This window comes from Sceloporus occidentalis, unplaced genomic scaffold, assembly GCF_023333645.1.
Source record: "Sceloporus occidentalis isolate IW3139 unplaced genomic scaffold, rSceOcc1.0.p SCAF_63, whole genome shotgun sequence".
Lineage (NCBI taxonomy): Eukaryota > Metazoa > Chordata > Lepidosauria > Squamata > Phrynosomatidae > Sceloporus > Sceloporus occidentalis.
The window spans coordinates 5,108,040-5,132,553 of record NW_028317043.1 but is presented as its reverse complement, the minus strand read 5'-3'; the positions used below and the strand labels follow the sequence as shown (position 1 = coordinate 5,132,553).

The following is a 24,514-nucleotide window of genomic DNA, read 5'->3' as shown; positions in this document are numbered from 1 at the left end:
CTGCAGTCTTAACTCATAACAGTCACAGTCATACCGGCCCAATAGCAGGCAGCTGGGACTTGTCATTTCAAAGAGATCAGAAACAAATCAATCCTGTGGCTATCTATATTGAATCTGAGGCTGACCGGTTTTAGAAAAGGCTTTGTAGGTGATCAAGAAGGACTTGGCATTTCTTTAATATGAGCTTGGTCTTATTTGAGTGTTATTTGTTTTGAGGAGGAGATTAATGGAAAACCAAGCCTTCATCACCACCAGTGCCCTTCCAGTGTTTTTGTTCCCTTTTGGATTCTTGATAAATAAATTCATTGATTTATATTCTGTAGATGGGTTTATATACCTAGCATACAAAAAAGATATCTTCTGTCAGTTATATCGGCACTGGCAAATCTGTAGAAGGGGCCAGGGAGAAATATATTTATTATTAATGATATTATTATTATAATTATTATTATTAGGAAGCACTTCTTTAGGAAATAAAATATTATTTATTTATTATTTTTTATTATTATTATTAGTATTATTTCCTAAAGAGTTGCTTCCTGAGAGATCGGTATGAATATCACAAAAAGTTAAGTACCAGCGGTTACATTTGTGAATTCATATTGCAACCACAAAAATCTTGAATCTCCATTCAAAGAAAAATTTTCCCTTGGTGTTTTTTTTGGCAGTGAATACCAGTCAAAACGTTTTAAGACATTTCACCGATTCCCATGAAGCCTTTTATGTGTGCTATTTAAAATTTCTGAACCTACCTCTTTCTCATGAAAGACTGAAATCAAACACCTGATCTGTTACAAATTAAAAATCCAAACTTGTGAATATTTGCATCTTAAATACCTTTGACTCATGACATGCTTTGTATGTTTGCATTCATGTTTACTATAAACCTGTTCATTATTTATGTGAATCTACAAAAAAATACATTTTAAAAGCTCTGGAGCCAAATTTGATATGGCTACATAGAATAAAACTTTTTTTGTTAACATAGTATCATGTTTAAGGCTAAATGTGTTGATCTTCGTTTAAAATCTTTTAGTGATCTTTGAACTTTATGTACCAGTTTAGAGGATGGCTCCATAAGTGATGTCACATAAGCAAGAGTTAACCGAGATAGTACAGGACTAATCATTCCAATTTGTGAGGTTTCTGCTGTGGAATTAAATATTATCAAGCCCTGGGAATGGGTCCTAACGTCTCCAGGAATGTTTGCCGTGGGAGAGAACGTTCCAGAGACTGTGAAGAATAAGTGAGTTTCAGCAAGCGACCTTGGCTAGAATAGAGAATTGTATCCCCAAATATATCCCTAACAATGCCTGCTTTGGGGTGATTGTCGTAGAAAACACAGCTGTTCAGATCCGTCCACGCGATACTTTTACATTAGAGAGCTGAGCAGAACGTACTCGATTTCTTATTGATCTTAAATTGCCGCATAATTGTATGTGCGTATGACACACATACTACCTCTCTGTGGATCTCGTCTTAAAGCCTTTTATTAAAATTCCATATGTTGGAGCCACCGTTTCTTGGACCGTTCTTATTACTGCTGCTAATCTGACCGTCCGCTAGACAGAAACAGGAAATGAGGGAATCCAGACTGCAGACATGGAAGAGCATTAACTCCCCTTTGATGTGTGCAAGAATATGCACGGATTGTCATTGACAAATAAACCAGCCTGAATCACTAGCACAGGCTTCAGACACAAAGAATCTGCTTCCCAACAAATAAACCTGGGGCTGAAAAGGAAGGAAGGCCGAAGAAAAGGGGCTTTATTAACCCTTTGCCTCTGTGAGCCCTTTTACTGCCACGACAGGTCCTTTTCCCTTGTAGCCCGTGTTAAACAGCTTTGCTGATATGCTGTACGCATGTTTTAATTTATTTATTATACTGTAAAGGGCAGTTATCTAATAATTATAATATTATGTGATAATATAATAATTGGGGCAAATATATTAGGAAAAGAGGCCCCATATAGCTTACAGTATAAGTAAAATGCAATGATACACAATGTGTTAAGAGGTATCAATTGTTAAAATACCACAAACTAAGGATAAATACCTTTTTTAATTTACTGTTTTTTTTATAGGAGTGTAAATGCGGATGTGGAGTATTGTTAGATAAATCCCCAAACAGCTAAAACAGGATTAAGAACAAAAGAGCTAATTATACACAGACAATTCCGGTGTACAGTGCCGAGCACACAAGTGAATAGCGTTAATGCTTCGATCTCTTTTGCTTTACGTGCCGGCGGTGTGGCTCAGCTCGCCTCCTGTCTGCGAGGAAGGTGCTCGTTGGCCTTGTTCGAGGAGCTGGAAGGGGGTGGCAGAGATATTTTGGCACTGGCAGAGGAAATCTGTTTGATAAGTAATCTGCATTTCAAGGTCCCTCCCTGCTGAAAAGAGAGGCTTAGTTTCAAACCATTTCAGATCTGGCCAATCCCAGCATGGATTGCCCTTTAAAATAAACGTGGGAAAATCTCCAGCTCCGATTTTAGGCATACAAGTCATTTTGTCTCAAAAAAAAAAAAAAGGCTAGACCCTGAGGCCTTGAAAGGGGAAGGATGTGTCCAAACCGGCCCTTCAATGAAGTCACAGCCCTATGGCACATCAGATTGCCAAGGATCAGTGCTCCCGGGGGTAGCCGAGGAGTTAAAAACCTTTCTGGACAGTGAAACCTGTTTCCTATAGGAGATTGGAGGTGTCTTCTTCCCGTGGGAATGCAGGCACTTTTTGCCCTCTTTGCATGGCTCAGAACCAGGCTAACAAGCAAACTTACAAATCACTGGCCTGGTTGAATACTACTTCCTTGCGCCAGATTCGGTTGACTGGTTAGGAGGATTTATTTATTGTAAGCAGTTTCCCATAATCAGAAGCCTACAGTATATCATTGTTTCCCCATTAGCAATTATCGCAGCTATAGTTCCTAATTGTTTCGAACATAAATAAGGAGAGCTTGTGGTCGGTGGCATAAAGAGGGAAATGTTTTATAAAGTGTTTCAGTTTGTGTCTTTTATCATGAATCGGATTGCACACACAGCTCCTTTATATACCCAGCCAGGTATTTGTTTACTGAGGGGGTCGTGATTCCGCTCTGATCATAGATGTCTGATAACGGGAATAGTTCGGTGTCTCCTGAAATTAAAGAGAGTCAATCAATAAGAGCCATGTGAAACATTAACATAAACGCTGGAACACTTTAAAGCGCCCGTCACCCTAAATAAAGTCAAAAGAATGCATCAAGGATTAGAAACAACCCATAAATCAGTCAAGATTATAGTGTATTAATGTGATTTGCGCTGAAAGCCTCGTCTATTTACCATTTATTAGCTAAGGGGGGGAGTAGTTCATGTGTTGGTGCCTCCCATTTAGTATGATGATTATAACTCAGATGAAAACATTCGCGCATGCAAAGCTTGAAAATGGGAAAATGTGGTTTATTCAAGAAAAATTAAAATTACCCAAAACAAATTAGTTTAAAACTTTTAATATAATGTTATATGCCTATATTAGTTACGTTTTTTAGATTCATTTGTTTTTGGGGTATTTGAATTTACATTTATTTAGGTTTCCTTATTATTTTGTTGGCTGTGTTTCTAGATTATTCCAGATAAACCCTGATGACCCGATCTGTGCTTTGTGTCCCTCTCACGGATTCTTTTCCGTGTATAATGAAGTGAGCAAAAATTAAAATAAAAAACGCAAAATTTACCAGATCTCAACAAAAGTTTTATTTTGAATTGTAGGGAACCTCTTATTTCTGTTGCAGTATTTTTTTTTAAAATGTATTTATTATACATGTAAATTTGTATTAATAATGTGGGCAATAGATCTTTTGAAGCTAATTTTACATTTTATATTTTATTCATAGAGCGCTACCAACAGGGAAGAGTGCGAATTTACAAATCATCACCCCAACTTTTTATTAAATGTTCCCTACATAAAGCGTTTAATACTTATTTTCTTTATTTACCTTTTATTTACGTGAACGTGTAGGCTTATTTATTATGCTAATTAGCTGCTGCCTTGGCCAAAATGTTCTAGCCGGGGTGTTAAAATGCATTTCCTGCATGTCCCTTCCTCTTAACGACTCCCAGGGATAGCTCTCTTTCATCAGTAAGTTTGGAGCAGTAACCGGCAGGGGTGCTCCCAGGGCGCAGGTAAACTGTCTCTTACATACATACCTTCCATGCTTCTGTCTCTGTCTATCTGTGAACATAACAATTCAAGCCTATGGGGAGTTAAAAAAAAATAAATAAATAGTTTTTTTCTCCCCCTTCTAATTTCTTTTTTTAACTAATTGCAGAGTCTGCCTTACAACTTCAGTTCCATTTGTACTGCTATTGTCTTCTTGTCTCAAGAAGCTTTGCTCTTGTTGTATGTTGCTCTATATTTAGCCATGCGCCACGCTGTAGAATATGTAATGTATTGATACTAGATTACGGACGTTTCAGTGTTCTTTTTCTTTCGAGATCTAGTTTTTCTTTTAGCCTGTCTCGCTGTAAGGGTTTAGTTAGTACTTCCAGCTGCTTCTCTGATTGCTTTTAAAACCCATCCCCCTCTAGCTTGTTATCACTTAGAAGGTACACGTGACATTCTTCACCTCCTACCTTCCCCCCACACTCTCCATACCATGTGCACAGAATTCTAAGTTGCACACAGTGTTCTTAACCTTTGAGTTTCTGCCGCATTTAATGTACTTATTCGCAAATCATTTTACTAACATTTTTTATTTATTAAAAAAAAAAAAAAATGCATATATATTGTTAGCGCATGGTATAAACAACTCACTTCTTAAAATATATACATTGTCGTAAGCAGATACAGTGTTTCAATTACTCTTATAATATTGTAGGAGACATAAACAAATGTATGTTATTTGTATACTGAAGACAATAGTTTAATTATGTAGTATGTACTTATTTATTATGGATTTTACCTATTATACTTTTGCTATTGTTTATTTACCGGGCCACTGCGGATCTATCGGCACACATTCATTTATGGGGGGGTTGGGGAAAAAAATTAGAATGTTATCTTGTTTTACAGAGAAGCAAAGTTAATGCAGTTTACGAAAAACAATTGTGAATATTCTGATTTTGTTTTTTTTCTGAAATATTTCTGAGAGTCCTAAGGGTTTTATGAATCAGAAAAAATCTTCTTAAAATGTAATCCAATAGAACATTAGAAAACACTGTTTATTAGACACTATTAGATTCTATTGTGTCCATTGTGTTTGTTTAAAAGATGATTCTAGTGAGAAGTTTAAAAATGTGTTTCTGATATAAGAACCAGTAGAATGTTCCTGCTCATCAAGTCATTTAATGAGTTATTGCAATAAGGTTTAAATGTTTCACTGCCATGCTTGCTTTTTGTTTTAATTTTATGTGTAACTTTACTTATGGTGTTTCTAAACCCCTTGTGTTACTTGCGTATACCCAGGCATTGGTTTAAGCCTCTAGCTGGCAGTAGTCACAGTAGGACCTCAAAGGATGCTCATCGCTCAACTCTTAGGAATGTTTTTAAAATAGATTTTTATTCCTTTTGTCAGTACAAGTATACTTGGTGAAGGTGATTTTGTTGCTTAAACATTAAGTTGATATGAGGAATCCTTAAATTATATATTTGTGTAGGTGATTGGGTACTATTACCGTAATTAGCAGTTAAGAGAAAAAATGTAGCCTGGTGTATTGGGGAAAGCTGGGGCAGTGAGGGCATCTACCCTTTCCTGGCAAGCAATTAGTCGACCCCTGGGAGTGTCTGGTGTTCCTCCTTTGACCATTCCATCCACAGGTCGGAAGCCACTTTCCAGCTGTGTGCTGTTTCCTCCCGGAGACTGCCATGCAGAATTTGACCTTTCCTGTGTGGTGAAAGTGGTCTTCATTGTTGGGTTCCTTTAGGTGTTGACAGCTGGACAGATACAGGACCCAGAGTTGTGGAAAATGTCTTTCTATGTTGGCCTCCTGATCCCTTATTGTAAGCAGAAAACATTTGGAATGGGGAATGGAAATCCCCTTTAGCCGTTTTTAGAACCACTAGTCTAGACACAACGTTGGCACCAACTAGGCATTGTAATTCGCTTTCTGGAAACAAACTGTGTATTACCAGCAGCATTCACTTGGGTTGTTTGGGCATAGCGACTCGTCAATGGGCATAGCGACTCGTCAATTGGCATAGCGACTCGTCAATGGGCATAGCGAACCTTCAGTTGTTGTATCAGAACCTCAAAAGAAGAATCTAACGTTCAGACCTTCACCTCGTCTTCATATTTGTGTCTAAAACATTAATTTCAGGACAACGATCTGGATTTTTAAAAAATCCATCTCCAAATTTGTTTTTTTTAATCTCCAAAACATTTAGAGGCCCTGCAAATGTTAGACAGCCCAGATTATAGATCCATCATCCATTTGTAGTGCTATTTCTAGGAGCAGGGCTGTGAAGTGTTTCAGTGTGTTAGTTTGATTTAGTTACTGACCAGTCTTTTTTTCTTTCCCCCCCTCTCCTCCCCTGTTCATTTTAAGACTTGCTATATTTGTGATGAACAAGGACGAGAGAGCAAAGCTGCGACCGGTGCTTGCATGACCTGCAATAAGCATGGATGCCGGCAAGCTTTCCACGTAACCTGGTAAGTTCTCTACACTATGATGTTACCAAATCAAAATCCCACGTTGTTATTTCGGGGCTGGTATTAGGCCAGTTTGGTTTATTTTCTATGTATACACTTTCAGATTCTTATTAGCAGACATAGCTGCGCTTTCCCTGTGTGCAGTTTATATGAGTTTAATGAATATGATGCCCTGTATTGACAGGTGTGATCATTTGTCCTAATAATTGTTTTAGAAGATGAAAAGGATCCATTTTGGAAATTCACTGATTGTAACCATTTGTGTGCAAGAATAAGAAAAAGCCTCCGTCCCTCTGACATGCAAGATGTGATTGATGATAATTACATAATGTTTGAAAGATCCTTACTGTCGGCTTTCCTGTTGTTCCAGCGCACAGTTTGCGGGGCTTCTATGTGAAGAGGAAGGAAATGGAGCAGATAATGTTCAGTACTGTGGTTATTGTAAATATCACTACAGCAAGCTGGTAAGGGTATACACACTGTCATTTTATTCTTTGCTTTCCTTAAAGCAGATCGGTCAATTATCCAAAATAGACCTATTTTACTGTGTTTATAACAAAAAAGCTATGTATAGGTATTAGAACATACCTGCTCCGGGATATTTTTGGGGAATCTCGGCTTTTTACGTTGGGGTCTCCATTATTATTCCTCCATATTTAATTAGCGCTACTCTATTAATTTGTTCCGGAGGCATGTAAGCATGGTGTAAGAAGAACATTGCTGATGATGATTATGCGGTTGTTGTCACGCTCTGCCACCTATCTTCCATGAGCTTTTTTTTTTTATATATATACATATGTAAATAATATATAAATTATAGATTAGAGATCTTTTACAGATTTACACTGACTAATAATCGGTAAGTAATGAATTTACTGACACTAATTCTTGTGGCCTTTAAGTTAGTGGAAGATCCTTTAGTCTCTGTATGACGTAATGCTTTTGTATACTATATAAATTGAGGTAGATATATACTTTATCTGGGTGTATGCGAAATAAAGAGGTTACCAAATGTGTTATTTCTAAACAAAGAAATAATTTAAAACGTTTAATATAAATCCAGAAGCTAGCAGCTAGTTAGCGAAACGCGCGTCGGACATTTCTCTCTTTTTTCGGTGGTTTTAATGGGCAAGCATAATTAACTTTTTGAGCTTCAGTGTCAGATATCCTGAACGCCTGATCTGTTCGGTGGCCCTAGGGTATGGCTTTTAGAGCTTCTGCTATAGGTCACAGCAGGCATGGACTGAAAATGACAAAAACAATGAATGAATGTATGGGTTTACCAAGTGCTGATGTAGGTAGCATGACTCTCTCCAAACAACGAGATCAACACACATGTTCACATCTGTAGAAAAGCTTTTGCGTTATGGAGAAATATGAAATATAATACTATCACTATTTAGTTTTGGCTACTCTCATAGTTGCATCTTTTATTGATATGGTTAAATGTTCCTTTAGTTTCCAGTACTTCATATACATCTTAGCAATTTTTGGATTGTCTTCAATGTCTATGGGATGTTCGCTAAGTAAGATTATTAGGAACTCACGTTTTATTTATAATAAAGAGAGCGCAAATTCACCAGGGTCAGCTTGATTAGATCTCCCCATAAGCTTATTCATTGTCATAGCTTTCCATCCCAGTTTGATGGAAGCTGATTTGTTTTGACTGTCCTTTCAACGTTTGGGGAAGAAATGGGAACTCCAGGACAGGAAACTATTATTTTGTTTGTGTGTGTGTATTATATATGTACTGCCATCTATAGAAATGTATTCTTTGTCTGTATTTATCTTGTTGGCCAGTTGGGAAGAAAGCAATCGAACTTGCTTTCTATCATTTCACATTTCCTTGCAAATCTGCGCGTTACCTAGGAATGCCATATTTTAATAACCATGCTTAATTCAGGAATGTATAATCTTTTTACAGGGATATTGTGCAGGGTAATCTCTGCATAGCTAGCGAAGTATGGAACAAATTTAGACAAAGGGTCCTTTAGGCGTATCGTAAAGCAAGCTTTGTTGGAGGAATAAACTGATTTAATACCGCGTTTGGCGAATTCCCGCATTGTTTGTAGTTAATTTCCTTGGGTTTTATGTGTCGGCTATAAGACCGGCGCTTGCTGCTTTGTGTGAAATATTTAAAAACTTGTTTTAATGTTTGAAAAGCCAAGTGTAAAACTTCCAGAGCTGGCAAATCATATACATGTTGGAGTGCGAAACTATAGACGTGGGTTCTGTGTAATGTTTATATTCTTGTCTGAGGAAGGAGGAAATGATTCTCTTGTTAAACTAATCTGAATAGACAGCCTATTTATATTTTCCGATATCTATCTATCTTATTAGTGTCCATGGGCCAGTGTGTAAGGAATCAAACCTGACTGTTGCTTTTAGACAATCATATAATATTTTAAAGGGAAATTTGCCTTTTTTTTCTTAATATATAGTTTAATATAATGCTTAATATTTGAATAGTAGGTATCTATTTTAAAAATGAAGAAAGCATCTACTTTTATTTCTTCCCCCTACAATTTTAGTTAGTTATGCATGTGTATTATAGGACTGGTTTATAGTATTCCTGGGAAATTTACGGAATAAAAATATTATATTTAGTGAATACAACGGTCCGGTTATCTCAGTGGCATAAATCTATCTTTTTTCTTCCTTTATTTTACCTTTTTTTTTTCTCCAGCCAGTCGTGTGAATGATGGCTTTTGGGCACAATCTAGTTTGTGTCCTAAGGCCAGCAGTGGAGAGAGTAAGTGATCTGATGACCTTTGAAATTGTAAGGAGACCCTTAACCTCTTTGTTGGCACCTGGAGGGCAAGTTTGCCCCTGATGTCAGGGTTCTCAGAAATCAGATCCCTGAGACAGGATTAGTAATATGAGTATTTTAATAAATGCAATTTAGAAGCCTGGTAAACCTGAAGGCTTGACTGCTTGCAAATGAACAAATGTATTTTTAAACAATAGGTTCTGTTTGATGAAAATCCGACCGTGCTGTTTTAACAATACCATTGAGTAAATATGGATACTTACTAAGCAAAGTAATAAATCAGTGTAAACAAAAACTTATCTTGATCAAAATATTTATTTAATTGCACTTTGTAGATAATTGTCCTGATTTTTTTTCCAGAAAGCCCTCAAATATTGGTATAGAAGGCTTTGAGCCAGTGAGTTTTGTGTACTTAAAGGGCCATAAACGCTTTTGAAATTTAAAAGGATCTTCATGCTGGACAAATCCCAGGAGTCAGAGTGCAGCGATTCCTTAAACTTTATTGCTGAAGCCTATCTCCTTTTGCTCTTTTATATTGATCTCTGTAGATTTATGTTTTCCAACCTTGATGATAAGGATACACTTTTAACCCACGGAGTGCCAGTAGTATGAACAGTGGTAAACATGGTATTCCATCTAGAGGAATTATTAATGGAATTCTTTAGTGTGTTGTTTTTTTCTGAAGGTTAAATAACCTAAAACACACTGTCTTTCTATGACAATAACTTATCAGCGTGTACATTTGTGTCACATGACAAGCATTTCTTACCAATATTATGAATAAGGCAAATGTTACTTAACCCCTTAAAGACAATTGCCGTGCCAGGTATGGCATGGAAGAACTAGCATATAACAACATTTTGACGCTTCATGGAGATAAATGAGTTTAGAACCAGTGTTGCTGCAATGACTAGATATCAAGGCATTCAGCTACACCAAACAAATTTGTAGGGATGATGTGTAATCCCTCTTTCAAATATGGTGGCTCCCTACTGCTGTAAAGAGCTTAGAAAGTGATCAACAATCTGTTCCATTGATCAGCCGGTGTTGCTAAAATGCCTCAATATCGAGACATTCAGCAAGACAAAAAAAAAGGGTGCCATGTGATCTCTCTGGAGCGATCACAAGAGCGATATTGGAAGGCGGCACGGGTTTCCCATGATGGCGGCACCCTTCTGCTGGCCAAAACCAAAGACGGTAAAAAGGATCCAAGAGGGTCTGTCCAAACCCTCCTAAAATCTTTGAGCTCCCCCTGCAGGCTCATCACAGGTACTTTGATCAGCAATGCAGGTCAATGGAGCCCTGTAAATATAAAAATACAAAAATGTATAAAAATACAAAAATGTATAATAGTTAAAGGATAAATAGAAATGCAATAAAATTAAAAAAGTATACTCCAGTGATGTCACCATGACATCATAAGGGGAACCATCCAGTTCCAAGAAAATGCACCCTCAGTAGAAATATACATTAAAAAACATATCTTGCACCCCCAAGTAAAAAAAAATAAGAAAAATATAGTGAAGTATGGCTTCTTACTTCATTATTAAATAGGAATATGCTATTTGTACATTTTGCTGTATAACTTGCAAAAAAACTAAGTATTTCTAAACTTGGGCAATTTTTTTTTCATTAGCTTTTGTAGAAGAGTAAAATATTTTTCAAATAAGTAAAAAACAAATTGATGATAAAAATAATGGTACCTAAAAGCCCTTCTATATAATTTGTGTTGGTGAAGTAAGTGAGAAGAAAATTACAGCTAAACACAAATGCAGCAGACGTGTTAAAACCACAATCACAAAGGGTACAAAATTTAGAAAACAAAACAGTCCATCATGAAGGGGTTAAGTATTTATGGGAAAGATTTGGACACTTTTCAGTACTAGGAATTATATTTCTAATGCTGTGGGGTTTTTTTTTTTGGTTAAACAAGTGTTAAATTCAGCAGAGTAGGTGGAATAGCACCTTTTAAATACTGTGTACTCTGTGGTCGGATTTTTTAAAGTGATTGCTGGCTCTTAAATGTAGTATTTTCGTGCATAGGCAGTTATTCAGCACCTTCGTTTAATGATGGAAATTTGTCATATTAACCTCTCATACTATTTACACTGCTGTGCCTATTATAACTTTGCATTAGTGGCCATTATTTAAATATGCCTGCCTGTACATCCATATGAAAACTAGCTCTAAATCCATTAAATCCAAATGATTCTGCACCCATGAGAGACATTTGCTTTCTTGCCCTAATCAAGCTCAGAGTATATTTATATACATGTGATCCATCTGCAACATCATCCAACATGACTTTACTTTCGTATCTGCATATGTGCGTAATTTAGCTGTTTTATCAAAATATATAATCTACTATGAAAGTACAGATTTCTGTTTGGCTTAGATGAAACCGATTTAAAGTGATTGGGTTTTTTTTTTTAACCTCAGGATGTAAAAATTAACATCAGATTTTATAAAAATTGTTACAATTTTGAAAATCTGACTTAAAAACATAGGTCTTTGTGTTTTTCTGCCTTTTATTATTATTTATTACCATTGTTATATATACACAGGCATGACGTGGGATCCAGAGCATGTATGTAAAACAAAAAAGCACTACCTTTTTTTTTTTTTTTTTTTTTTTTTTTTAACTTCCAAACATCAGGTCATCTCCACCAAAAATCACAACAGAAGCTCAAAAGATTCTTACAAGACAAACTGGTGCCATGCCGTACGTTAAACACATACACTATATGGCCAGAAGTATGTGGACACCTGACCATCACACCTGTATTAGCTTGTTGGACACCCCATTCCAAAACCATGGGCATTAATACAAAGTTGCGACCCCCCTCTTCTGGGAAGGCTTTCCATCATGCTGAGCCTCTTCTCATCCATTGCCTGGCTCGCAATCTCCATTCCAATTCATCCCAAAGGTGTTTGATGGGGTTGAGGTCAAGTTCGTCCACGCCAAATCCAACCATGTCTTTATGGACCTTGCTTTGTTCACTGGGGCACTGTCATGCTGGAACAGAAAAGGGCCTTCCCCAAACTGTTCCCACAAAGTTGGACACATACCATAGTCTAAAATGTCTTTGTATGCTGTTGCATTAACATTACCTTTCACTGGAATGAATGGGGCCCAAACCTTGAACGAAGGCACCAAACTTTACAATAGGCTCTATGCGTTCCTGTAGGTAGGGTTCGTCTGGCATCCCCCAAACTCAAACTAGTCTATCAGACTTCCAGATAGTAAAGCGTGATTCATCACTCCAGAGAATGTTTCCTCTGTTCCAGATCCCGGTGGTGTGCTTTACATCACTCCATACAATGCTTGGCATTGCGCATAGTAATCGTTGGCTTGTGTGCAGCTGTTCAGGCATGGATATAGTGTGTATAAACAGTGTATATAGATCTGTTTAATATATAATATTTATGAAATTTGTTCTTAACTTTCCTTCTTCTGGCCTGTTTTTGTATCTGTCCCTTTACTCTCCTAGTCCTTCTCACCTATATCACATTCTAGCTTTTCTTCTTCCTTCTGATCAATTTTGGAAGCTTTCTTCCGAGGTCTGCCCTTCTTTACCTAATGTAAAACTTCCTCCTGGCCCATCAATTCTAGTTTTGTTGCACCCTTTGAATGTATGTCCCGTAAGAAGCACTATATAAATAAGATATATGTGATGCATAGCCAGTTACTGGACGTTCCGAGACCGCTCATTTTTTATCGGCTCCATAATTGGCTGGCAGATAAACCATATGACAAACATATGGAAGAAATCGCTCTGTGTCCACTACATATTTTATATACAGTACCACATTTTTTTTCTTATTTCTTTCTATGTTTCTTTTACTTTCTATGTTTTTTATAGAAAAAAACGAAACTGGGATTTAGTAGATCATTTGATCAAAGTTTAAGTGATTCTTCCTCTCACTCTCAGGATAAACATCATGAGAAGGAGAAAAAAGTAAGTCTATTTGCTGTTTCCAAATACTTGGAACTCACGCTTCATCATGACTTCCTGCTTCAATCCATGTAGTACTTACACCTCTTTCAGTAGTCATATTCTGTTCGTAGTGATCAAAGCATGAGCTAAAATCATTCTGTGCATGCAGTGGCACTTTTATACTCGTGTACATTCTGTAGTGTATCTCTGTGCTTGATGACACCTCTATGTCCTTTCTTTTGTTTTTGGCATCTTTCTGATCCACAAAAATATCAATGCTAAGTTATTGCCATTCATTAAAGAAAGTAAAATTTATTATTTTGATGTTAGAACAGCAAAACGGTGATTCTTCCAGGGGGCACCTGGATAATTTAAAGGGACTTCCCAACTATCATGTACATTAAAGTGCACATGATGGCTGGTGTGTCCCTGTAAATATTTTCTATGGACGCTTTAACAAAAGTGCCTTTTTAATCACTTCCACAAGGAAATAATCCATTTACCAATTCTTGAGAAGTATTAATCCTTTTCATACAGAATGACTCATTAAGTTATGAGTTTCAACCCAATATGCCTTCTCTATGAAGCTGGCTAGGTTTAAGTGGTTATTAGCTAGGGTCACTAAATGGCTGCTATAAATAATACATATTTGAGCTTCAAATAAAGTACTGTGTATAATAACGGCAATATGATTTAGCATTTAAAAAATGCTTTTATTTTGTTTTATCAAACTTCCCTAACCTGCAGACATGAAGTTTGCTATTGTCAATCATGCTGATGAAGTCCTGCTTCATTAGTCTGAGTGCCCCATGGGTGATCAAGACTGAGCCATTCTATTGTTTGTCACAAGCAGTATAAAAAGGCCTGCGGGTGTTCGGCTAATAGATTGGGCTAAGAAAACACAGCTAGAACACATACAGATGACTAATGCAGCTGCTTAAAATCATTATGTGAAAACTAGAATTGTTTTAAAATTGTAAAAAATATATTTTATATTTTTATATATATATATATATATAAAATGATCCTCTGATTGTTACCTGGATGTCATTGGGTTATATTTTTATTTTTCCAAGACAATTTTGAATACCAAAATTGTTTCCATTTGCATTTACTTCCGCCGAAATCCAGGTTTCTCAAATCATCATGTGTGTTCTCGGTTGAACTGAAGTCCTTAGCAGTTAACATTAATTACATTGTTTTACAATAAAGCTAACTTACCGTTGCGAGGTGTAGTGAGTGGTAAGGCGATTTCTTAAGCTTAGATCGATTCCTTGTTGGCATGTGTTTGCAGTGGTGCTGGCAGAAAAGCCTGCGATGGTGGCAGCATGCCATGTGTTTCACACGGAGTTTTAATCTTTTAATAAAAATATAAAGAGCATGACTAAATACTAATTTGCCTCCCTGCTGACTTGCAAGTCGTCTACCACTTTGATTTAGTTAGCTCAGTGGAGAAGCTTTATCCAAATCGAGACGCACTTGCTCACGACTGTGAGGCTCAGTGAGAAATGTACAGTAAAATACATTTCATTTATAGCTCAAAATAGGGGGCAACTTAAAATGTCACCATTTAGCCTCTTAATACGTGTTTCACAGAATGCATGGCGGAAACCGGCGAGCACTTGAAAGAAGAAAAAAAAGTCAGGCCTTCAGAATATTATTGGCAGCGCAAGAGCCATTAATGGTCCTAAAAGCTTGTATTTTTAAACCCACTGTATTCAATAAAGTATAATTTCTTGCTAAGATTGAATTGAGTCACAGAAATGTTGTTTAGAAATACATTTTTTTTTCCTACAAGAGATACTTTTTAATGGAATAAGAAGGGGGGGCTCTAAAAATGTCTGTAATATTCAGACATTAAAGTGGATGTTTCACTTTTCCCAAATCCTACATTTTATAGTTCAGTGTACTGTACGAACAATCAAATTAAGCAATATGTATCGGGAAGCCCACTTTATGTGGGAGCAGTCATGGTAACGTCCTGTTTCCAGAATGTGGATGATGATTCCTGCCCGTTTTATTACTCTTCAAGCTTTTAACTTCTTCAGTGGCAATTCAGTTAGAAAAGAAAAAAAAAATCTTTAGATGTTAGACAAGAAACGAAGAATTTAATAAACTCTTTATAGGTTTCTGTTATTTATTAACCTTGATTATCAAGTTGTGTTTCTTTGTTTAAAAAAAACTTTTTGAGTTTTTGTGAAAAACATAACTCGGGCACGGCTCTCGGTCGATATTACCTGCAGTTTGGTATATTGAAGGAATAGCTGCTGTGTTGCGTTCCCAAGCATCCGTTCTGTCAGTCAGCAATATTGAAAATGTTACTTTTCTTGACATTGTAATATCCAGCATTGACGTAGGGCACGTATCTCGGAATGTTAGGTTTTGCCCCTTATAAAGGCTACCAAAAGATGAATTTGTCTTGCTAAATTCTAATAGATCTTCACATGCCTGTCGGATTGATCCCACACATAAAGGGAATTGGTCCCGGAATACTAGATATTATAAATCAATGATGTGCGGTTGTTGTTTCCAAAGACACAACGATCAGCATCTCCATGGCTGGGCTACCCGTTTATTTATGGGAATACCACTGTAAATATTCAACTAAAGGGGCAATTTAGTGTCCCATGCAGCCTTACCCACAAAGAATGGATATTGTAAATACTTTAATATACATTTGTCAACATGCTAAAAACAATTAGAAATTTACCTTTAGGAGAAGCTGCAGAGCAACTCCTCCTCCATGGTAATGTTTTCTCACCCCTGATTGGCTGCTTCCTGCACGCAAGGCTTTTTGCGAGATGTCCCCTTCCTGGTAATTTCTGAACCAATAATTACTGGAGCTGGCCATTAGTGAGCACACCATGTGGGGGCAAGCAGCAGGAGATATTATTGGCCAACCACATGTCTTACAAGCTAAGGAGCTGGGGATTGGTGGAAGAGGAAACAAAACTCTTACATCTGCAAAGGGGGGGTGATAATTTAAAGGGACCACTCGGGTATCGTATGCATTAAAGTGCATGGAATGTCCATTTCAAGTTGTACATGATATGCCCTGCAGTGGACAGTAGACCACTGTATGGGATTGTTTGGTTTTCTATTTGTTTGTTTTTTGGGAAGTGCTGTTATAGATGTCTTTGGATATATGTAAGAAAGTTCCCCATAAGTATATAACACTGATGGCAGCCGCCATATGAATTCTAAGTGGGGAAAAGGCCATGAGTGCAGACGGTTAAATGGTAGACTGTGCCTATAGAGACAGCCATGTGGATTTTGTGTCTGTTACATACCAAGGAATGGTCAGCATCTGAACACAAGGTTCGAGGTTTTGCACTCTGAGGGTGAGCGGCAGATCAGAAGGGTAATGTTTTGGAGCTTAGTCCTTATATTCAGCATTGGTTCATGCAACTTAAAGGGATACGGTGATGAATCCTGTAACTTCTATTACTATTCCTTTTATTTACTGTTCTCATTTTAAGATATATTTTCAGCTCTTGCTTCCTCCAGAGGCATAGGCAGAGCATCGCATGGATATTTCCTGCATTTCCCATAATCCCTCAGTGAATATTGTATTGCAGACCCGCCATCATCCCCGATATGAAGCTCTAACTCAATCCCTGTATTGTTTTATTAGACTGCCCATAAATTTATAGAGCTAGAGATTACTTTTAAAATCTCCAAAACAATTGCAGAGGTCGACAAGCAAGAATTACAGGTTGTTCGTTGCTTTGATTAAATGCAAATAGCAATGCAGGGAGCTGTCCCCATGATGGTTCTTGTTTAAAGGTGTTCCTGTCTCATTACATACAAAATGATATATATTTAAAGTAGAATGTGCCTCGTGAGTTTTAATAGGTCAGGAAGAGACAGGCCGTTTGTTAAATAAACACATTTTTCATGTAGAAACCAACTCTGCTGATTTGAGTGTAAAACTCCTTGGAAGTAAATAAGCCTCTTGTCTTGAAGCTTTGTTCTGAGGTTTGTGGCTAAGCCGTGGTGCTCAGCAGGGTAAAGCTTCTGCCCACCTTGGATCCCACCGAACATTAAGGAAAGCGATATTGAGAAGAAAAAGACTTCTGCGTTTTGCGTGCCCCGTGTGTTCTGAAAGGGTTAAAGCATGTCAGCTATGCACTTAAGAATAAGGAGGCACAAGATCAGGTTTAGTCCTTTGTTTTTAATGTATTGAGCTTTTCAAATGTGGCAGCTTAACTGATATATTGCGCAGATGGCAATCCATTATTCGTGGCCTGTCTTTCCTGCGACTTTATTCACGTGGAACCTTGGGAACATACAGTGCCGTTCCCAAAGGTAAAGCGGAAGATCATGTAGCTTGTGGTTATCTGAAAAGGGCTGGTGGTGTAAGGGGGGAAAAAAGCCCCGAGGCTGCCACTTTAAAATGTGTTTTTTTTTTACTCTGATTACACAGAAGAAGAAATGCTTTCCTCTAAACCTGCCCAAATGGATTTACGGGGAAAATACGCCAAACGTATCCTGTTCAGGAAGTATGCCCATAATTATTACATCCCAGTGTGGCTCTTTCATTGGCAAAGGAAAAAATGTAGCATCTGTTAATAAAATAACTCAATGTTGTTACTTATTGCAAGGTGGAATCTTTACAAAGATATCATGCTTCATTTTTTTCTGGATTTATAGAAACTTAAAACTGGCGTCACCCCAAGGGCTTGGTTTTCATTTAATGTACATTTTTTTTTGTATATAGTGGAACAGGTTTGATCAAAAGTACTGCCATGAACAATAAGGGGACATAGAAATAGACAGAAACTAATGAAATATGGCACAAATACACTTAAATATCGTTGCTGAATATAAAAATAACAAACCAACTTCTGCAAACGTGGACTGTTTCTGGATTTGTATTTTAAATTTACAGTTGAACGGATTCAACCCTGCTTGCGCATGCTCAGACTCTAAGTGTAAGAGTTTGTATTGGTTCTCTGTAACGTAATCCCGGTGTGTCTTGTATATGGTCAACCCAGGCCGAGAGTACTCAGCAAAATGTATCGGTGATATTGATGAGATCCAGTATTTTCACCTCTCTCCTGTAGCTATTTTACTGAATAGCAGCTTTTTTTTATTTTTTTTTATTGTGATAGGTGCTCCAGTTAACCCCTTTATGGTCTTTTATATATAATTTATAGAAATCATATGACAAAAATAGGCTCCTTTTTTCTACATAAGAACAGCATGTTTGAGCCAGGTAGAATGTAATATTGTATACGATGGTTTTACATGGTCTCACAGCTCAAATGCAAAAAGCATGTCCTGGGTGTAAAAAATCGACTGGTTGCTCTGTTTTACAAAACACCCCTGCAAGGAAAGAGTGGCTTATCTTAAATTGTGTGACCCAGAATCCCCTTTAAAGTAGGTTTCTTCTTGCCATGCTCCTGTTCTTATGGTCCACTGCCAAGTATATATTAACCCTGGCAGTAGATTTTGGTAAGAAAATCTTGCTTTGTTTCTGAAAGTACATGTTTTGTGATAATGGGCTTTTTGGGGGTACTTAATTAATTCTATAAGTAATGCTCATAGCTAAAGAGTGCTGTGTGTCTATGGAGTTATTGAACTGAACCTTAGCTTTGTGGGAAATAGGATCTGGTTGTTTGTTGGCGTTTCATTAATTAACCTTGGCTACGCTAGACGTTTCACATATAATTACAGTCTCTTCTCACTGTAAATCTGAAGTTCTGCACCATTTATTGTGATCTGTATTAGGGAGGTTTAAACCTAAATCGTCTAGGTTACCCAACTAGAAAGGTTTGCTAGAAGGGACAAAAAATGGTTAAGCAAGTTGTGCATCCCTGGGCACCCTGAACTTGGCGTCTCACCCGGTGCGTTGATAATGAGATTTTCTGGATAATGTGGCTTAGTTTTGGGTAGTAGTGTCAGGTTTCGCTAAACAATTTTGCCTTTGGTATTAAATAGTCTGCATTGAGTTGTGTTATATCGCATCATAGTTTTATTTAACAACATTTTTGATCCTCATATGTCAAAAATGTTGACATGATAAAATTCTCATAATGATCACATTGTTCTTACACAAAATGAGCAAAAGATCTGATTAGTAACTTCAGTTTAGGGTGATTGAGGTTTCATGGGAATCTGACCCGATTAGAAAACTAGTACAAAAGAGTTTCTTATCACAAACTGGACCTTGTACCATGCACCATTTAGGTGAACAGGCCTAAGTGTCTCCTTTCAAAATTATTCATACACCACCAAACCTAAACATTTTTCTAGGGAAAAGTGGAATAAAATAGGTTCTTAGTAAGAATTTCCAGGCTGGGACAGTCAAATGTTTTGGTATTATATAATATATATATATATAACTGCCAGCACAGGGTGGCTACTGACACCTTTCAGGCTTTAAGAAGCAGAACACAAGGAATTATTTTCTGATAAAGTCAAAAGACGTGGTTTATGGTTTCAAGATGTGAATGTTTTGAAACCAGCATAATCTCGGCAAAGTCATCATTAGTCATCTGCTCCAGTAAACCAAATAATGCCAGGGTCTCCGCTTAATTATTTCTTTTGTGCTAATTGTTCTCAGATTTCTAGACCATTTTTTCCAATAGTTTCTTTAAGCAAATAGTTGAACGCAAACACGTTTTAATTCTGGTTCTTCGTTTTAGAAGCATAAAGATAAAGAAAAGCACAGGCAGAAATCCAGAAAGCAAATGGAGCCTCTGCCACCTTTAGTTCCATCTCTAACTGTGACTACTGAAAAGGTAAGCCGGGCTACTTTAGAAGACTTTAGAATGTGGAATATGGGCATGGAGAAAGACAGACAGACAGACAGACAGACAGAATCTGGAGAAATTCTCAATAGTTCCCAACTTCTAATTCTTATGACAATGGCAGGGAGTCACCCAAATAAAATAAGTGGGAAATACACAGCAGGCTGAGCTATTAAAAAGTTTGTTTTATTAAGTAATATTTTTAATATGATATATTTGCTATTTAATTAACAAAGCTGTGTTTATGTGAAGTTAACAGAAACCCAACGGTTTTAATGCAGTAAAGAAGTATTGAGTCCTTTATCAGAAAGACCCAGTTTCTAAAAGAATAAAACAATAAAATAAAAGCAGCTCTGGTAACTGGACGTAAAATTAGGCGTACAGGGGCCACTAGGGCCCCTAGGGAAGTATCAGTCGTGAGCCTTCAGAAATTCACCACCCAATTCAAACTGGCAGTACAGGAAGTTACGAGCCATCAGAACAGTTTTAAGAGCCTTGCTTCTGGGATGTGTTCTGGCTTTATTACTAAGCCTTTTACAAGTTTCCATCTACTGCATTTAAGGGGTTTTGAATCATATTGCCATTTCTTTCCTGTTACACTCCTTGTCTAAATTTCAGCTAAGGTGTTGTATCGCTGTGTTAGGGTAATGCTGCATTTTAGTGCTGGAGAACTGCTAATTGCCACAATAAGCGAACATTTACAAAGAGATACAATCATCCTGCGCTACCCATCCTTGTAGTTATAATTCTATTTTAATACTGTTTAAAGAAGCCAATGTTTCTGAAGTGCGTTCTAAAATCCTGAATAACAGGCGATGTTAGATCGGTTTAACAGATTGCCTGTGGGTAACATTTTTGGTGATTATCTTCTAGCCAAGGACTATAGCACTTCTCCAAATACACTGTAATCCAGTTGTTAAGATCTGCTGGGTGGTCTGCTGTCAAATATGTTAAGTAGTTTGTACATTGGGAGAAACCTTATGTGTTTAATCACCGGTGCACCTGCATTTCAGAAGGCCAGATATTAGGAACATCTGCAAATACAACAAGGAGTGAAATAAACCAAACTCGGTCCTTATCAGCTTTAGACAGGTCTTACAAATCCCAATTGAATTGATTTAAAGAAAATAATCACAATGGTCTGGTTTCTGTTTCTTATACCACCGCTTCAGGGGACACATTGAATATGGCAAAAATTGAGGTGACAGACTTTTAAATAAATGGAATGTCAGCCTTTGAACGTAGGCCATGTAAAAAAACAGGATGATGGTAATGATAATGTGCCTCCAACATTTACAATCCACGTTATGCAGAGTTGAACCTTTTTTTTGTGCCCATTCTCTTCTTCACTATAGATGACCTCCTGTAATAATTACCAAAGCTTGTTAAATGCCCTTATTGGTTTAGGTGTTATAATGTAACATCTATATGGACAAAATTATTGGGACACCTGACCATTACACCAACAGAGACTTTTATGACATTGCATTCTAAATACATAGACATTTATGTGTATTTGGTCCCCATTTTGCAGCAAAAACAGCTTCCACTCTTTTGGGATGGCTTTCTACAATATATTGTAGAGCTTCTGTGGGAATTTTTGCCCATTCATCCAGTAGAGCATCTGTGAGGTCAGGCACTGATGTTGTATGAGAAGGCCTGGCTCACAATCCCCGTTCAAGTTCATCCCAAAGGTGTTCGTTGAGGTTAGGGCTCTGTGCGGGCCGGTCAAGTTCTTTCACATCAAACTCATCCAACAATGTCTTTATGGACCTTGCTTTTTGTCATAATGTTGTTGTAATGGTCAGGTGTCCTAATTCTTTTGCCCTTATAGTGTATATTGTAGTGTTTTGTATAAACAAATGTGTGGTGTTAAGCTGCTCTCTCATGCTGTGATTTGTATTATTTAACTGACAAATACAGAACATTTTTGTCCGCACTGTAAATAAAATAAATGTCATACTAAATGTGTGAAATACAATAGCATCTTACAAACGTGTTTGACAGATTTCAAGATTATGCTAGTAATTGGTTAAGCCAACTGGGGTACTTCTTGTTGGGATCCTGCCCCAATTGTGGAGTGCATAGTGGGACTCACAAAAGTACGCAAAAGTACGTAACTCTCTGTGAGCGGGCTATCCATGTGACTGCCCGGCATCTGGCTACCTGCCGCTTACCCAGCATTTGGCCTTCATGGAAAATGAAATTGTAACAGAAGTGATTTCCTTAAGTATCAATCCAGTGGGAATCCCATTACCCTTGAATATGTAAATCCAGAGCCCTATATCCGCTGGTGTCATCCTTTAAGGGAAAACACCTTTACAGCATTCAACATACCTATATTATTTTAGACCTACCTATAGCGTGTTCTTTTGTTTGATAGTCAATATAAGTGTGTTTGAAATATTTAGTGTAAAGGTAATAGACTTTAAATTAGTTTTCTATCTTGACAAAATAATCGATAAATAACCAGTGTCTGGATTTACTTGGAGAACTCTAACATTTTAAAAAGTTAGAGATCCCTTTTAAGAACCTCTTATATCAAGAGAACATACCCAGACTGGATCAAGTCACTTGTCTCTGTATGGATTTTACATTAAAAATAGGTCCTACAAACCAAACAGAAACAGAGTCATTTAGCATTTGGGTTATGGAAGCTACATGGTTTGAGAACCCATTGGATCTTATACAGTTCTGTCATAACTCGTATATATTACTAATTTTCTTCTTTGCTTGCAGATGTATACCTGTAGCAACAACAGTAATACCAGTAGCAGTAACTCCGTGCCCAGCTCAATGAAGCGTTTGGAGGAGACGGCAGCACGCTTCACAAATGCCAATTTCCAAGAGGTTTCTGCTCATCCTTTGGGAGCTAAAGAGACATTGGAGGCACGGAGCTCAGAGGGCAAAGGAAAGAAGAATGCGAGCCACAACTCCATGCAGCGGGGCAGAAAGTCTGGCAGTGGGAGGAATAGTTCCAGCTCCGCAAGTGCAAACAGCCCCTTTCAGCAAGGTAACGTAACCATGTGTGGGATGTTCAAGCTACCGATCCCATGTAAAAAGGTGGAAGAGGTTAATGAAGATTGTTCAGGTTGGATCACTCATCACACTCTTATCACATCACCCAAAAGCAGTTCAATGATAGCAACTGTCCAAAGGCGATTTACAGCATATCAAACTCGTGTCATAGCTTAACAGAAACATAAAAAAATTTAGTTTTTAGTAGCTGATGTCTGTAAAGTAGTTAAAGCGGCATTAATCATTACATAATCGTTAGGAACTGTGAAGTGTTTTTATGGTACTTAAACAGGCATTATTAGTTTTGTGTATAAGCTTTTTTGTTTATAGAATTGTGAAGGAATATGGCTGACCCTCTGGCTGAATTTGAAATCCAGACATCTTCAGTGATAAAACGCTTACTTACCAACACTCATGGTGCTAACATCGGTAACAATCATGGTTTCTAATGTGATTGCCCCACGCTTAGCATGTTGTCCCAGAATTTCTCTTTATAAATATGGCCCAATTAGTCATTATAAGGAGGAATTATGATCTGTTAGGCACCCAATTTTAGTATCGGAATAGACAACATGATGGTGACATTGACTAGAAGATTCCTATCCCTCTTGGGTGCATCCTGCTTCTCAAGTGAATGGAGCTTAATGTACCTTCATATAGCATTCCCCTTCTATTGAAACCCTTAACAATAGTGAAACATCCTCTACGGTTTCTGTCTGTAACACACTGATTTTTTACTGTGTTATTCAGCTGCATTGTATGCTTTTTATAATAGATATGATCACGCTTGCAAATCTGCTTGGCTAGGAATTACGAAGTTTCAGCCAAAACTACCACTTTGCAAATCCACGCAGGCCTTGCTACATTTAATATATGTCATGCCGCGCATAATTCATGTTTTCAAGAGTTTCCAGAAATACTTCCATAGCTATATAGGATTAGTACAAGTTAGTGAATCCTAATGAGCTTTTAACACCAGCTGTAAAAACAAAAGGGTAAGAGATGGACAGATGGTGACAGTCAGATCGGCTAATGGAAACCTCTTTTACATAGCTGCTAATTAAGTGACAAAATAGTCGATGTCTTAAAACATAACCATTTGAATTCTGCAGCAGAGATAGATCGGTTTAATATTTAGCAGTGCTTTGTGATCAGAATGCCGGAAAACTAAAAATGTGAAATGGCGTGTGTCCCGGGTACTGCTATCCCCACTGACTTTTGTTCCGCAGTTAGGCTTTGCTACTTTTTGACTCCAGTCTAGTGATGTTGCTTATCCCGCTCAATGGAATATATGTATGTTTCAAGGATGTTTAAAAAATGTGAATTTATACTGATCTGATGAGAACAAAAGGTAATAGAGAAAAGGACAGTGACTCTTAGATTGTGATTAGAGTTTACATGGAGAGATGATGCC

The 24,514-nt window shown here is 37.4% G+C and overlaps 1 protein-coding gene across 1 annotated transcript in view; it reads left to right on the top strand.

Annotated features, from left to right (window-relative positions):
* Positions 1-24,514, top strand: part of LOC149287224 (protein AF-10-like) — an 86,021-nt gene that overhangs the window by 23,676 nt on the left and 37,831 nt on the right. The window contains exons 5-9 of the mRNA XM_089493169.1: positions 6,516-6,619; positions 6,990-7,083; positions 13,253-13,348; positions 19,978-20,073; positions 22,822-23,095. Of these exons, the coding sequence (XP_089349295.1) occupies positions 6,516-6,619; positions 6,990-7,083; positions 13,253-13,348; positions 19,978-20,073; positions 22,822-23,095 (664 nt within the window). The remainder of the gene's footprint in view (positions 1-6,515; positions 6,620-6,989; positions 7,084-13,252; positions 13,349-19,977; positions 20,074-22,821; positions 23,096-24,514) is intronic.